This window comes from Lasiodiplodia theobromae (assembly GCF_012971845.1).
Source record: "Lasiodiplodia theobromae strain AM2As chromosome Unknown scaffold_22, whole genome shotgun sequence".
Taxonomy (NCBI): Eukaryota; Fungi; Ascomycota; class Dothideomycetes; order Botryosphaeriales; family Botryosphaeriaceae; genus Lasiodiplodia; species Lasiodiplodia theobromae.
In genome coordinates this window covers 373,747-389,858 of record NW_023336428.1, presented here as the reverse complement: position 1 = coordinate 389,858, position 16,112 = coordinate 373,747, and the positions used below count along the sequence as shown (strand labels likewise).

Here is a 16,112-nt window from a genome sequence, read left to right as displayed (position 1 = left end):
GAAGACCTGCACGAGTTCCGCCTCAACTGATCATAGCTCTTTTGAATTTCATACGATCATTGTCTTGGTCGCGGTCCACAGGCAATATCACCGCCTTCCGTAAAGGGCTAGCGCGGGGCACAGCCCAAATGTATGACGCCGAACCCATGAATTTTTTGAGAAATCGATACCCGTATGTCGCGTTGCCACCTCGAAAAACTCACGCCAATTCTTCAACTTCTGGACGATTGAAGCGCAGCAGATCTCGTATTCAGATCGAGATCACACACCCCGCGCAGCAAGCAAATTTGCGCCATCATGGCGTCCCAGGACGTTTCTCCGGCGGCCGCACTCGAGCCCACGCACGACTACGTCCCGAACCAAGGCTACGAGCCCGAAGCCGACGGCGGCGTGTCCCTCTCCGCCGCACCCCAGACCGAGCAAGCGCAACCGTCCGCGGAGGGCGAGAACGAATTTTCGGACGGCGACGACTACGATGACATCTTCGAGGACGCCTCGGACGAGGAGGCGGACGACGACTTCGCCGCCGACGCCCTCGGCTCGGGCAACCCGAACGACTTCACGAAATCGTACAACCGGCAGCGCAAGCTGAACGACCCGGCGATCCCGGCCGCGTACAAGCCCAAGACGAACCCGCAAGGCGCGCCGCTCAAGCCGTCGGCCAACACCAAGGCGTCGATTGACGACCAGATCCGGTCGCTGTCGGTGCACGCGAGCAAGATTAAGCTCGACGAGACGCGCTTCAGCGGCGGCGGGGGCAAGGCTAAGAACGATGACGGCGGCAAGGACAGGGCAGACCGGGCGACGTCGGAGCAGGTGTTGGACCCGCGCACACGCATGCTGCTGCTGCAGATGATCAATCGCGGCATCGTCAGCGAGATCCACGGCTGCGTGTCGACGGGCAAGGAGGCCAACGTGTACCACGCGCTGTCCATCCCGGACGACGGGGCGCCGCCCATCCACCGTGCTATCAAGGTGTATAAGACTAGCATTCTGGTGTTCAAGGACCGCGACAAATACGTGACGGGCGAGTTCCGCTTCCGCGGCGGCTACAGCAAGAGCAACAACCGGGCCATGGTCAAGGTGTGGGCAGAGAAGGAGATGCGCAACCTCAAGCGCCTTCACGCAGCAGGCATCCCCTGCCCGCAGCCGCTGTACCTGCGGCTGCACGTGCTGGTCATGGGCTTCGTGGGCGACCGCAAGGGCTGGCCGGCGCCGCGGCTGCGCGACGTCGCGGCCGACTTTGGGCTGAGCGACGCCGACGAGATCGAGCGCCGGTGGCGCGACCTGTACCTGGAGCTGCTGTCGTACATGCGCCTGATGTACCAGGTGTGCCGCCTGGTGCACGCCGATCTGAGCGAGTACAACCTGCTCTACCACGAAGGCAAGCTCTGCGTCATCGACGTCTCCCAGTCCGTCGAGCACGACCACCCCCGCGCCCTCGAGTTCCTGCGCATGGACATCAAGAACGTCGCCGACTTCTTCCGCGGCGGCGCCCGTGGCGTCGACGTCCTGCCCGACCGCACCGTCTTCGCCTTCGTCACCGACCCCGAGGCCAGCACCGAGATGGATGGCATGCGCGAGACCCTCGAGGAGCTGTACAGGAAGCGGGCTGAGCAGGGCGCGGCGGAAGGCGAGGACGGTGTGATTCGTGACGACGAGGTTGACAACGAGGTCTTCCGCAAGCAGTACATCCCCCAGACTCTCGAGCAAGTCTATGACGTCGAGCGCGATGCCGAGCTCGTCGGCGCCGGCAAGGGCGACTCGCTCGTCTACCAGAACCTGCTCGCCGGCAAGAAGGACGGCGCAGCGGGGGCCGAAGAGGAAGATGACGATGAAGATGAGGAGGGCTCGGAAGACGATGATGAGGAGGACAGCGAGGAAGAAGGTGGGAAGAAGGAGTGGCGTGATAAGGGCCCGCCGCGCGGTAGGCGGTTCGAGGACAAGGAGGAGAAGAAGGCGCACAAGCAGGCCGTCAAGGAAGAAAAGCGCGAGAAGCGCAAGACCAAGATGCCCAAGCACGTCAAGAAGAACCTTGTTAAGAACAGCGGAAGGGGGGGCAAGAAATGAGGGATGATTTGAGTATCGTACTTTTGTTTCTTTTTGATTTCTTTCCCCGGGCATCGTTTTCGATCCTTCTTAAGTCCAGTTTGATGTGGGAGAAAACTCTGGGAGGGTGGATATGGGGCATGGAAGAAAAAAAGAAATGCGGTCTGGCATTGCATCCAAAGGCGTTGATGTTCTTCTTTCTTGGGAATCATGTTACACCTGAATGAGACACATGGACTGGTCATGTTTTCTTTTTTTTTTCTCTTTTTTTTGTTTCTGCATATCCAGGATGTTGTTTGTCGAAGAAAGGGTATATAGCGCGCATGTATACAAAAGATGTGTGCTGAAACGTATTCTCGGTCTATTCCAAGGTTCAAATAAGAAAATCTGACCTCAGGCGCCAACGTTGCCTCCGATCTATATTGGCTTTGTTGCAAAAAGTGAGTGGTGAATCCATAATTCGCCTACGTGCCCAATGTACGACCCTATCCTTACTCTATTACCCCGTGCGCCTTGATGTGTCACAAACTATTAAGTCAACCCGCTGCGTGTGGCAACATATTCGAATGGTCATGAAAGATGATGTGCGGGATGTCAACACTGCAGCTACCCTCGTGCAGTTAGTGGCCGGTGATCACTCGAAACCTGCGAGTGCATCACGCGCGTCGCTCTTCCATCCGACGGATGGCTCCTTCAACGACATCGTCAGGAAGTGCGGGGATGCTGATGTCCCGGATGCGTCTCTCTATCTCTTCAACCTCGGCTTGGCGCCTGCTCTGCTTGTCTCCGGTCATGGTTGCAGAGGGTGCTGCGTCGCGGTCGGACGACACTACGATATCGTAGCGAGGCGGCGGGTCTACGAGACCAGGCCAAATATCCGAGGGTAGATGTTCGCCCTGCATAACGTGGAAAGTATTACGCGCGGCGAGGTCATCTTTGAGATGAGTTAGTTGTCAGGTTTCTCGCTTGAGTCCCACATCTATACAAGACTGGGCATTCTAAACTTTCAACGTGCGTGATCACTTACCTTCATGGAGTCGCTCAATCTTCTTCAAAGCCTCCCGTGCGATGATCTCCATCTTGATTCTAACTTGTCTTCTCCTGTCCACCTCAACAAGCAGACCATCATACGCATCGAGGAATCCATCGTAGAACTCTCGAAGACCCTCAAGGGCCAACATGCCCTCTTCAATCTTAGTTTTCTCCTCTCCCCACCGGGCCTGGAAGGTGCGGCAACTGGCAAGGTATTCAGGAACCTCTTTGCCGACATCAGCCATAAGGCGGAAAGCCTGGAGATGTGCCGAGTATGATGCCTGAAGAGCCTCAATGTGGCCGGCCATCTCACCGGCAAGGGCTTCCATATCGGACACACGGTCCCGAATTTCTGCCACCACATCGTCGACTTCGGCGGCATCGTTCGCCAGCACCGCCAACATGTCTGCGCGTTCGGCCTCCGTCATCGGCGGCGGAGGTGGGGCATCTGGTCGCAGACTCGCGACATCGATGTCCAGTTGGTCTAGGTTGACATGTAGGTTGGGGTCTAGATCGTGGGGCAGGTCGTGAGAGCTCGGGAGTGGAGACTCGTCAGATGCCGCGCGCGTCGCTGCCTCGTTGCCTCCTTCCGTGTGTTTCAGCGCGGTGACGCAGAGATCGTAATGTCGGACAAGGGATTGGAGGAGCGATGCGGTCTCAGTGGCATGACCTTCGAGCTGGCGAAACGAGGGCGGCAGGGGCGAGGGCGAGGGATCTGGAGGCGGTGGACAGGTGTCGATGGCATCATCAAGGCGTGCCAGCGATGCTCCGAAAGCGTCGATCGTCTCAGCCAGCGCGGAGTCGGCCTCGTTGGTGCGGTCTATGCAGGCGCGTAGGGAAGCTTCGAGATCATCGACGCTGGACGAATCGATGAAATCGAACAGGTATTTCTGGGGCGTTCCCGGGGGTTGTAGGGTGCTGTGAATGGGTGTTTCTTTCAGCAGGTGGAGAGTGTTGTGGAGGTGGTGCGACGATTCGTCAAGGCTGGTCAGCATTTCCTAGGGCTGTTACTATCAGGCAGTCCACATTTATCTATTTTGGGGGCGTGGGTACCTTGAACTCATCGTGGCCCTCGACGCCCACCAAATCCACTCCGTAGCGCAGTGTCCTCAGCGTCTTGGTCTGGTCCTCGAGCCCGCGGCGGAGGAAGACGATCTTGCTGGTGAGCACGGCGTCGACTTCCAGCAGCTGGCGAGCTTGGGTGACGACCTCGTTGGCGCGCCAGACATGGTGGATGGAGGCTAGGGATCGCTTGGCGTTGACGAAGTGGGCAACTAGCTGTTCGAGGGACGGCGGGCCGTTGTCGAGACTGCCAATGGAGGCAGCCGGGGACTGCGGGGACGCCATCAAGGGAGCTATGATGTCATGCAGGAGAGACGGGAGCCGGTGGTGTTGTTAGGACATGGATGCTGGACTCGCGTGCTGGCAGGCAGCACGGCGGTGTGCTTTAGCTGTGGTGAGCTGCTTGGTGTTGGCGCGGCGCGTGTGCTTGGGCGTTGAGCTGCAAGGACCCTGGCAGGCGCTTCCCACTTCCCCGGACTGACTAGCCGGATCGGCACCCGGGCGGTCTATCGCTGCCGGTCCGCGCGAGAGGTGTGCGAGCGCCGACGGAAGCCGCGATCCATCGAAATCAAAGTCCGGAAAGGCAAATTGCGGTGGTGCAATGACGGAAGCGCTGCGAGACATGTCCGAAACCACTCGGGAGCGCGCGCATCGCACAGGCTCGTCACCTCATTAGCCACCGGGCTGGCGAAAACTGTTGCTGAGTTTGCACCGTGGTGGCCGAGACTCGCACGATGACTTGATCGCACGTGACCTACACCATCGCCGCGACGATTGCGTGCTCAAACCGCTCGGGCCTTGCAACCTTCAAGCACGCCACCGATCCTCTATACAGCCTGTACCAGTCTGCGCCAATCCGAAATAAAGGCCCTCCCGCCTGCAGCTGTCGTGCCACGCCCCCAGGGAGCACACAATAGCCTTCTGCGTTGGCCCAAGGTGCACCGCCCGCATCCCCATCGCATCGCCGCTTCCCCGTCCGCCCCAACTCCGCCCTCGCACGCCATCCATTCCGCCAATCTCGACAGCGATCCCGTATGGCCTGAACCACGTCTCAAACTCTAATACCCCCTTGCGCCGCCGTCCCCGAACAGTGCGCATTTGCAAACCCAACAATGGCGCAAAGCTCGCAACCGCCCGCGGCCTCGCCGTCGCTTTTCCACGACCCGCACGCTCCACCTGCCAGGAGACTGTCGCTGCGCCATCCGCCACAAAAGGAGCTGGGAGACGTTTCGCAGAACCAGACCCGCGACGGACAGCCTTGGGAACACGACCACCACGACCGACCGCGCTCGCGACACCATCTTGGCAGCGACGAAGCCGACAAGGAGGCCGAGGACAAGGACGACTCGATATCCATATCTTCCACCAGCAAGCAAGCTGCCAAGACCGTGCAGCCGTTTCTGGCCCAGCACATTCCCAGCCAGTACAATCCTCTCGGCAACGCTCCCCAGCCCAGGGCCATGAGCAACAAATCGAGCACCAAGTACTGCTACCGCCACCGCCCCGATGTGAAATGCAGAAGACAAGCCAACGAGCCGTCCATGGAGCAGCTGCAAAAGGTATATTACACCGAGCAACACTAACTCGAGTCATGCTGACAATCCACAAGGAGCTTGCGATGCTGTCGCAATCCGATCAGCAGGGCATCGCCCATGTCTGGTCCCTTTTCTCTGCCGCCCCCGCCAAGCATCGCAACCTGATGCTCCAGGGCATCCTCGCCCAGTGCTGCTTCCCTCAGCTGTCCTATGTCTCTGCGGCCGTTCGCGATCTGATCAAGATCGACTTCCTCGCCGCCCTTCCCCCGGAGCTTGGCTTCAAGATCCTCTGTTATCTTGATACCACGTCGCTGTGCAAAGCCGCGCAAGTGAGCCGGCGATGGCGACAGCTTGCCGACGATGACGTCGTCTGGCACAAAATGTGCGAGCAGCACATTGACCGGAAGTGCACTAAGTGCGGCTGGGGCTTACCGCTACTTGAGGCCAAGAGGCTGCGGACCGAGAAACGCCAGATGCAACTCAGGGCAACGGGAAGAGGACTGAACGAACTGGCCGAGCCGAGTGAACCCAACTCTGGCGATGCCCCAAGTCACAGCGCCAGCCCTAGCCCTGGACCTAGTAGTTTGAAGCGGCGCATCTCCGATGACTCTTCCGACAGCACTGCCAAACGAACCTGCACTGCCGGACCTAGCTCGGGGTCACAGGACGTTACATTCCAGCCCCGCGTTAAGCGGCCGTGGAAAGATGTCTACAAGGACCGTTTCAAGGTCGGTACGAATTGGAAGTACGGACGCTGCAGCACCAAGATCCTGCGCGGACACACGAACGGCATCATGTGCTTGCAGTTCGATGACAACATCCTCGCGACCGGTTCCTATGATGCAACAATCAAAATTTGGGACATCAACACCGGTGAGGAAATTCGAACACTCACCGGCCACACCGCGGGCGTGCGGTGTCTGCAATTCGAAGACAACCGCCTATTCAGTGGTGGCCTTGATCGCACCATCCGCCTCTGGAATTGGAAGACCGGTGAACTGCTCCGGACTTTTCCCGGCCACACGGGTGGAATTGTTTCGCTCCACTTTGCCAATAACATTCTCGCGACTGGATCCATGGACCACACTATTCGGGTATGGAACTTTCCCGACAAATCCACTTTCAACCTCAAGGGCCACACGGACTGGGTCAATGCGGTCAAGATCGACGGGGCCTCACGTACTATTTTCTCGGCATCTGATGACTGCACCGTCAGGCTGTGGGACCTCGATACAAAACGATGCTTGAAAACCTACCACGGCCATGTTGGGCAGGTGCAGCAAGTGCTGCCAATGCCGCCGGAGTTCGAACTCGACGACGAGGACGTCGACCCTCACTCAGATCACGATCATGAGGCGGAGACTCCTGACGCAGATCCCCAAAACATGCTGCGGTACTTTAATGGCCCCATAACCCCCCCTTATGCTTCAGACGAGGCGAGAGCCTTCTACCCTGATCAACCACAGCGTCCACAGCCGCCGCGTTACATGATCACCGGTGCGCTCGACGGTACCATTCGTCTCTGGAGTGTGGCGACAGGCCGCTGCCTCCGCACGTTCTTCGGCCACGTCGAAGGCGTGTGGGCCATCGCAGCGGATACGCTGCGGCTCGTCTCTGGAGCAGAAGACCGCATGGTGAAGGTGTGGGATCCGCGATCAGGCCGCCACGAGCGGACTTTCACCGGACATGCCGGCCCCGTGACGTGCATCGGCCTGAGCGACTCCAAGCTCGTTTCCGCTGGTGAGGACTGCGAGGTCCGCATCATGAGCTTCGGCTGCGGCGGAGAGCACGGCGTGACGACCATCGGCCCCGCCAGAGAACGCACGGAGGACGCTGTGGCGGAGGAGAACGGCGGTAGCCAACCTCCAGCATCTCCGGCGACCGGAGAGGCATCCAGCACATGATGAGTCGGTGCTAGCTACTCTCTTCTATTTCTTGTACAAATATTTTTGAACGGCGAATAACCCATGTTTTACTATCATTGTCTCCGATCGTCGTACCATAAAGCGAGGCGCTCAACTTTTTTCGGTTTACTGGGGGGAAAACGACATGTGGAGTTTCTTCATTTGGGATAGCGGCGCGGGATTATTGCATTTTTGCTCGGCTACAGTGCTCTCGCACGGAGGGAAGGAAAGGAATGTTGGCAGCCAATGAGCATGAGTTTTATTTATTCGGATACCCGGAAGGTGGGAAGAAACGAAGGATGAGTGGTGGAGGGATCAGGCTATATACCACTTGGAAATATTACGCGTCAGGCCAACGTTTTGTCATTTCTTCGGAGTTTGCTATGTGTTTTATGTGTGTTTATATTTGGGTACGGAGGGTTTCGGTGGGTTTGGATTGGATTGTTGAGGTGGTTCCGGACTTGTGCGTGTGAGCCGGAGTTCGAGGACGACGCCAAAGTCCGGTTGTCGGAGGTTTGTCTCCTTCTAGAATGTGGTGGGTGGCGCAGGCTGTTGAGCGTGATCGCAAGGGTCCGGCAGGAGTTGCAAGTGGTTGGGCATGATAAGGAATCCACCCAACTCCGCTATCATTCATGGTGGTTTGCTCCGGTCATCTGGACACCGGTGAGACATGATAAGGCGGAGTGGCAATGTCCATCTTGGAACTCCGATTGCGCGCCTATATGTGTGCTGGCTCTAGCTATGTGATACCGATCGAGCGGACCGACATTTCTTGGTCTGGCGGATGAATGGGAAAATAGTTCGGCAGCTACTCCCTCGGTCGATAGATAACACGGTAATGTTCTCTCGGCTACTAGTAGACGTCAAAAAGGCTTATGTGGTTAACTGGACATATGCAAACGATCGATAACTGATGGTGGTGTCATGATAGCGAGTATCTTATCGGATCGACGGTGGTTCCATGAATAAATGGGCCGAACAAGCAGTACATTTTTTAAATTCGTTTGATGTACAGCTAACTTCTACCTATTCTATCATAAATACCCCCAGAGCTAATGCAACGGACGTAAACCACGTATTGCTGCATGCTCTTGGTTCCACGTTATTTTTTTGTCTATCAAAAATGGAGCGTTAGCTCTAGCAAATCGACTTGAATACAGCAGCTTATGTATCAGACTTATCCATGAACCGCCTCTTGTTTCCCTGAGCAAGTATTCCGAATCTTTCGTGTGTTGGACTACCCCGGTCTCTGTACGCCGGAGGTGCCAGCTTCGGCCGACAGACATCCGAAGGTTAGACACGGGATAGGGTGACAGCCTTCCGGAGGCTTGGACAGGGAATGTGGATGAAAGAACCAGTGACAGGTGCCTGCGGTCATTTCAAGATATTTCATTGGACGGCCACTCACTACCATGTGAAGATCGTCTGCATGCAAGGGCACAATGATCGGCTTTCTGCCTTCCGGATTACACTCCAATCGTTTCTGTCAAGTCATGCGCCCAGGAATATTTGCTGTTGCGGCGTCTTTGGGTCGAAGTCAGCGTTGGTATAGTAGTGTACCTTGCTTTCACACTTTCATTGGTGCCGCTCATTAATTTTGGGGCGGCTTGACTAATCTGACGACTGTTATATGTACATCATCGTAAGGTGTTCAATACAAACATTCAATGTGCAAGCCTGACTCAGCTCTCTTCCATGGCATAACTTTATGTTGACCGTCTTTTTTCCATCAAAGATTATGTCCATTACGATGTTGAAAGAGTAGTACAGTAAAATGGGTTTCATAAATGCGTACATTCAAGCTATCTCAACTTACAACATCCTACCGTTCCCTTCGATATGCCAACCGCACCCCAACCCTAATTCCCATCTACGAGTTATCCTTCAGCCTCCAGACCGCCTCATCCCCCAACCAGCCCCAAATCTCCTCAGTCCCCTTCGCACCATTACTCACGATCAACCCCTTCTTCGGGTCCCTATCGGGGCCAGGATCATTGAAGCACTCGACGGTCCTCGTATTATCCTTGCCCACCTCCAAAATCGAGCCACCCACCAACGCCGGCTCCTCGACGCAGCGCAGCATGGCCTCGGCGACCTCCTCGGCCGTCGCCCAGCCGTCCGTCTCCTGGTTGATGAAGGCCAGCTTCTCCGGATGCTCTGTCCACAGCGGGGTGCGGATGATGCCGGGGGCGACGGCGTTGACGCGCACGCCGGCCGTCGGCTCCAGCGGCGCGAGGCAGCGCACGAAGCCCGAGATGGCGTGCTTGCTGGCGGCGTACAGCGGGGCGTTGAAGTTGGGCACCTGGCCGGCGACGCTGCTGATGTGGACGACGCGCTTGGGGTTGAGCGGGCTGGCCTTGACGGGCTGTTTCGTAGCAGAAGGATCCGAGTCTGATGCGGCTGGTGCGGGATGCAGCCATAGGGAGAGGGCCAGCTGCGTGGCGCGGATGGGGTGCGTGACGTTGATGTCGAGCAGCGCGTAGCGGCCGCCGTCGACGTCGTCGCGCGCCGCCGCCGAGCAGCCCGGCGGGTGCCAGAAGTTGGACCAGTGCGGCTCGTACACGCCGGCCCCCGGGCAGACGATGTCGAAGTCGCCAAAGGCCGCGAGCGTCGCCGTGAAGAGCTGCCGCAGCGCCGGCCACGAAGATACGTCCGTCTTGACGAAGAGGGCGCGCGGCGACTCGGCTGACGGCGTCGAGTACTCGTCGACGAGGGCTTGCGCTTCGGGCCGGAGCGAGAGGTCGGCGAAGACGACGTTGCAGTTGCGTGAGAGGAGTAGGCGTGCGAAGGCGAGGTTGATGCCTAGGGGGATGTGGTTAGCTGCTGATCTAACTTTCTTTTTTTTTCTACTCTGCCATTGTGCTACTGTAGGCGAAGCTGAGAGTGGGGAGATGAGGGGTATGATTGTATTGTGGTTAGGAACGTACCAGAGCCAGCACCGGTTACGATTGCGGTCTTACCAGAGACCGAGAAAGGCAGTGGGGCTGATGTTGGGGCGGCTGCCATCTCTGCTAGATTGTAGGGAAACAGCTGGTGGGGGTATTGGGACGAGAAGGAAGACGGACGTTGAGATTGGAAGTGGGCATTACACGGCGTCAACCGGCCTTTTAAACCCCATCACTGAACAATTTTCTCATTCAGGCGCCGGTTACGGAACGTTACACGGTGTAGCTGACATAGCTACGTGCAGCATGTGGGGAGTGGGATGCGTCAGACTTGCGGGGAAGAACAGCTCCAGCATATCGGCAAACTTTCCGTCCAATTGAGGGAATCCCAAGCGCCAAACCTCCACTCTCCTCCGGAAAGCCTCCACCGAGCTCGGTGTACAGACCGCCGTGGCTCTCGTCGATCACGTCCAGACTCTTCCACAGCCCAGCCTTTACCGAGGATGATACGCTGTAACCTAAGAAATCATCTATTGCCTTGATCAGTTCTACCTGCAAGGCTATGGAAATGCTACTTATTTAATGCTCCACCCTGAATGCTGTACAGAATCCGCCCGATCATTATACGGATTGGTGTTCCCTTTGTCCGTTCAACCAACAGCTTTGAGCTGTCGCGCTTTTGTCCGCCATTACCCCCCAGAATGCTGGGGTTGCGAATGGATACCAAACGCCTGCCATGCAAATGGGTATCTTTGCAATTACGCCAAACTACTTTGGTTGCTCGTCACGAGCATCTTGCTTCCACTCTCGACCCCCTTGTGCTTTTCTTTTGTTTTTTTTCTTGTTCTTTTTCTCGTCTTCTTTTTTCCTTCTTGCCGAAGGGTATCGCGCGTGAACCTGCCATGGGGAAAGGGATGGGGACTGTAGGAATAGGAGAAGAAGATCCGAGCTTGGCAATATCACAGCAGATCTGGGAATCGATATCTCAGGATAGGGAAGCCCCAGATGCCCAAATAAGGGTCTGTGTCACCTGCGTCGTCCTACATCCACAGAACGAGTCTCAAATGTTGAGCACTCTGCTGGGGTCCTGGAGGAATTCTCGCCGGTAGTTCGCAATTGCCGCCGCCACGGACTCGGCGTCCTTGACGTTTTGTTCACGCAGACCTTTCAGCACTTGCTTCAGGTCCGCTCTCCACTTCTCCTGTTCCTCAGGAGTTCGCCCGGGATTCACAATCCCCAGTTGGACAAGGACCTTGTCCTCTGTTGACATCGTGTTCCTACGTCAGCTAGTGGTCTTGCCTGACGCTACGGGGAGAAGGGAAGATTGTGTTGATTGGCCTTTTAACGCACCACTGATGCCCATGGTGCGGAAGTGCTGTCCGTCACATGCACTGTCATTACATATGCCCCCGGCTGCTTCAAACGGACAGACCGGCTTCATGGCATCGATCTCGTGGCTGTAAGTAAGCGACCTATATCCACCTGAGACGTCATGTGAGTATTGCGGGTGGTAGCGATACGCTTTGAAACGTTTGAGAGGGCTTTCGTAAGGTGTATAGAACGAGTGCTTGCTTAAGTCACTAGGTGCTGGCGCCTGAGTACGTATCAGTGACGGAACTCGTTAGTAGGGTCGACATACACTTTGGTCGTTCGTTGTAGTTGCAGGTTCCTGTCCTTGAAGCTCAGACACCACGTCATCAGCAATGATGGAGATTTGCGGAGTCCGCGACGTTGAACTGCTTGAGCCCGAGCCCGAATCTCCTGAAGCTTGGCTTCCAGCAACAGATTGGGCCACCGCCTGTGTAGCGATGGCCTCAGTGGACGATGTTTGAGGCGTTGGATAGTCGCTAGCTGCGGCCGAAGGCGACGGATTAGGGAGCATGTCTGAAGGATCATAGTCGTCCTCGTCCTCGTCCATGGCCTCTGACGAGGCGTCGCCGGTCTGCAACTCGTCCGTCACATCTTGATTCGTAGATTCCGGCTGCAAAACATCCGGCACGGGTTCAAAGGCCTCCATGCGAGCGTCACCCTCATTTTCCAGGGCTACGCCTGTCAGCTCCCCCGTCCCATGCTCCTCGCTTTGCAGCTGAGGGTCCCATTCAGATGAGCTGGACGAAGTAGATCCGGACCCAGAAGATTGCGGTTCGATATCGCCTGGTGGTGCATAGTCATCCGCTTGAAGGCTTGGCTGGTTGCTCTCTGCCGACGAGTGGTCCGCCTGGACAGCCTGTGCTTCGGGGGCAGAAGCGGAAACTTCCTGGCGGGCATCAGAAGAATAAAAGTCCTCGGTGTCTTCTTGTTCAGATGTCTCTGCGGGGCAAGCAGTTGCCGGTTGGGTCTCTTCCGTGACTGCAGGCTCTGCAAGAGCCTCTGAGGCTTGAATCATCTCCGCGTTAGATGCCGTCTGGATTTGAGCGGGTTCTTCCTTCTCAGCGTCGCTATCGGACATGTCCATTTCTGCTTCTGTGGTGTCCGATTCATTTTCGATTTCACCATCAGACATGGACATTCGGTCCCCAGAGCTTTCCGAAGCAACTTTGTTCTTGGACGCCGCAATCGGGGGGTGCACATCTCGAACAGAGGCCAGCTGTGGCGAATCTGTTGCCTCAGCCTTGGAAGTGGCGGCAGAGTTTCCAGCAAGCGCTGCAATGGTGGTCAGATATTTGATGACAATACAGTAAGATAAAGGATATGCCTTACCTTCAGCTGCTGCATTGGCTTCTTGTTGTTGTTGATGCATAATTTCATCTTTCTTCGCCTGAAGCTCCTCATGTGGCATGCCTTCCGTATCGATCCCGAGCCCCTCAAGCTCATTGATCAGCGACTCCTTCTCTTGCTGTCGGCGCTTGTTCTCGGCCTCAATCTGCTCCATCTCCCTGCGTAGCTGCTCTAGTCTGCTCATGTTGCTGTTAAGATCGGCGTCGAATGCGGATATTCCAGATTGGATCTCCGCCCTTCTTCGTCGTTTCCAGTCAGGTTCTGCTGGTGACTGTGGAGCGCTTGTCAAAGCCCCAGATGGCGTAATTGCTCTGCTAACCGACTCAGAGCGAACATCTGGCTGTACTCGTGCTATCCCTCTATTGACAGGTGCACTCGCTGCGGGGCTAGAGCCAAGCTGGGGAGCCTGAGAGGGCTGGTGCGTGGGAGTTGCCGGTGTCTGCGCTCGACTAGATTGCGCCCTGGCCAGGCGCTGGCGTTCTTTTTCGGCAATGAGCTTCTTCAAAGCAGCAAGTTCCTCCTCCTTGCGCTTCAGGTCAGCAACTCTGGCGGCGGGTATGGGCGGCTGAGCAGGAGGAGTTGAGTGTGCCGATCCTTGCCTGCTGAAGCCCGGTCGGGCAGGAAAGTTGGTTAGAGGAGGCAGGTTGCGGTTAGCTCCTCCTTTAGGAGGTTGAACGGACGGCTGAGCAGAAGGCTGCAGTTCGTCAGCTTCATCGATGTCCATGACGCTTCCCGCTGTCTCGTCGTCACTAACTTCAATGATCACCTGCTCGTGATCACTTTGGCTCTGACCAAACGGACGCTTGAAAGCTGGTGGCGTCCGAGATTGTTGCAAATCTTCGAAATCCGATGCTACTGGGCGCTTGCGGCCTCTGTTTGCGGACGGGATAGGGGGATCTTGGGTAGGTTTAGGGGCAACCTGAGGAGCGGCTGAAGTCATAAACAGACCAGGGATGCCCCCAGGAGATTGCAGCGGCATTGACGGGGAGGGCTGTGAATCTTTACGAGGTGTTGAGTCGGCTGGTGCTGTTTCCTGCTGAGCAGGGCGAACAGGAATCTCAGACTTTGACATGGCTGCCGCACTTGCACCAGAACTCGATGGTGTTCTGCTGGCACTCAGCGATGCCGCTACAGCCTGAGCTTTGGCTCGAGCCTCTTCCTCGGCCTTCTTCCTTGGGATCTTGAGTGCCTCAATCTTTTTCCGCAACAATTCATTTTGTGCCTCTTTCTTTTGAGCTGCTAGCACAGCAGGATCTGTGACAGCGGCATCCTCCTGCTTCGATAGTTCTTGCGGTTTCGCCGGTGTCGCGGAATCGGTTCGAGACGGAGCTTGAGCAACAGCAATAGAGGCAGGCGCTGGGGACGGAGTAGCAGAGGTCGCCACAGCGGACGGCTTCGAAGAGGCCTTGCTGTTCTTGGCAGCCATGAGCCGGGCGATGTACGCCGCCCGATCAGTAGGCGAAGAAGCCGCTGGGCCAGCGGTTGCTTTGTTAATGCCCGCAGTACCCACAGTAGGCTGAGGTCTAGCTGCAGGCTGAGTGGAGGGCGCCGATTGTGCCGCTGGCAAAACTGGAGCTGAAGCTGGCCCAGTCTTGGGCTGTGACGAAGGCGATGGTTGCTCAGTTCTCGACTCCAAAGCAGAGCTGCGCCTACCGTCAAGAGATTGCTGGTCAAGAGGAAATCCAAGCGACGTCCAAGCCTCCTTGACCAGCTTGGGATCAAGACCGCACTTCTGCAGATCTGCATGTCCATATCCACAGTTGTGCAGGATGGTAAGAAATGTCTCCGCCTGTTGTTTCCTGTTTTCAAATTCTGTCTTGTCCAAACCAGCTTGCTCGTTAGAAGCATAGGTAGGTTGCGACCTCGCGAGGTTTGCAGCCTCAGTATTTGTTGTTTTATGTGTCACTTTGGCGTGACTATCGCGATATGCATGGTCTTTCGAAGAATGGATGGGAGGACGGTTATGCAGTTGGCCCGACCATTGAGAAGATCTCGGTCTCCCACTGTCTGTAGGAATGCCGTTACCGTGTCTCTCGTTCCCTACAGTCACTTCAAAGTCAGTGCGGCTAGGTTCATTAGACCGGTCGCTGTTGCTCGAGCGCCCTTCTAGGCCACTCGACACAGCTGCGGAATGTCTAGGACGGTGGCAATCACCTTTTCCAGCGCGCTGGTGACCCTCTCGTGACCATGAGCGCCCCGGATCATCCTGGGAACCAGGCTCATCACTAAGCTCCCCCTCCTCCTTGTCCCCGTGGACAATTTCCATTACTCTGTTGTTTGAGGCAGGCAGAGCCGCAGGCACACCAGGCAGCGGCGGCACTGGCGTAAGCCCGGGAAGTGCTTGTGGAGGTGGGAGAGGAAACGAAGGCACAGCTGGAGGCTGGAAGCCAGGTGGAAAGTGCAGCGGCGGAGGCGGCGGAGGGGCAAAGCCGGCCTGTGGGGTGAACGGAGGCGGAAAAGGCGGCGGAGGCGGAGGAGCGCCGCTCTGAACATGCTGCCAAAGAGCCGCAAGTTGGGTTGAGTTCAGGCCAAGCGCCTGGAAATCCGGGGTAGGAAGGGACGCGTTCTGCTGAAAGCTATGCGCCTGCTGCTGAGCTGGCTGCTGCGGCGGCAATTGCGGTGCATTCTGATAGGTAGGACCGCCGCTCTGAGGCGGCGGCGGCGGCGGCGCACTCTGCGAGGGAAAACCCTGAGCATATGGCGGCATGCCGAAAAAGGGCGCTGCTGGCGGATAGTTCGCCATAGCGGAGTCGCGACGGAGCGGATCTGGGCGTTAGCAGCAACAAAGGTCACGTAAGCAAATGTCTACGAGTGTCGAGGATGCGAGGTGACACCGATGCATGGGTGCCAGAATCACAGCCGCATGAACCGCCAAGCCAGCAGGAATGGGCAGTGGACAGGCGATGCAGCGAGGCGACGGACGCGTG

General features: G+C 56.9%; 5 protein-coding genes across 5 annotated transcripts; 2 read left to right on the top strand and 3 right to left on the bottom strand.

The window, feature by feature from the left end:
- Positions 1-297: 297 nt before the first annotated feature.
- On the top strand, positions 298-2,070 carry LTHEOB_7392 (Extragenic suppressor of the bimd6 mutation; the record flags this gene model as incomplete). Its single annotated transcript, XM_035516753.1, has 1 exon — positions 298-2,070. One exon carries the CDS (start codon positions 298-300, stop codon positions 2,068-2,070), a length of 1,773 nt encoding a protein of 590 aa, XP_035371363.1.
- A 635-nt stretch (positions 2,071-2,705) lies between these two features.
- LTHEOB_7391 (Kinase activator) lies at positions 2,706-4,428 on the bottom strand (the record flags this gene model as incomplete). Its single annotated transcript, XM_035516752.1, has 3 exons — positions 2,706-2,983; positions 3,077-4,079; positions 4,135-4,428. 3 exons carry the CDS (start codon positions 4,426-4,428, stop codon positions 2,706-2,708), a joined length of 1,575 nt encoding a protein of 524 aa, XP_035371362.1.
- An 827-nt stretch (positions 4,429-5,255) lies between these two features.
- LTHEOB_7390 (Sulfur metabolite repression control protein) lies at positions 5,256-7,582 on the top strand (the record flags this gene model as incomplete). Its single annotated transcript, XM_035516751.1, has 2 exons — positions 5,256-5,702; positions 5,753-7,582. The coding sequence occupies 2 exons, from the start codon at positions 5,256-5,258 to the stop codon at positions 7,580-7,582; spliced, it is 2,277 nt and encodes a 758-aa protein (XP_035371361.1).
- Positions 7,583-9,452: 1,870 nt separating this feature from the next.
- LTHEOB_7389 (Nad-dependent 15-hydroxyprostaglandin dehydrogenase) lies at positions 9,453-10,588 on the bottom strand (the record flags this gene model as incomplete). The annotated part of the gene is made up of 2 exons (XM_035516749.1): positions 9,453-10,384; positions 10,510-10,588. 2 exons carry the CDS (start codon positions 10,586-10,588, stop codon positions 9,453-9,455), a joined length of 1,011 nt encoding a protein of 336 aa, XP_035371360.1.
- A 939-nt stretch (positions 10,589-11,527) lies between these two features.
- LTHEOB_7388 (Protein red1) lies at positions 11,528-15,928 on the bottom strand (the record flags this gene model as incomplete). Its single annotated transcript, XM_035516748.1, has 7 exons — positions 11,528-11,727; positions 11,818-11,842; positions 11,900-12,061; positions 12,107-13,110; positions 13,168-13,456; positions 13,532-14,997; positions 15,340-15,928. 7 exons carry the CDS (start codon positions 15,926-15,928, stop codon positions 11,528-11,530), a joined length of 3,735 nt encoding a protein of 1,244 aa, XP_035371359.1.
- Positions 15,929-16,112: the final 184 nt, after the last annotated feature.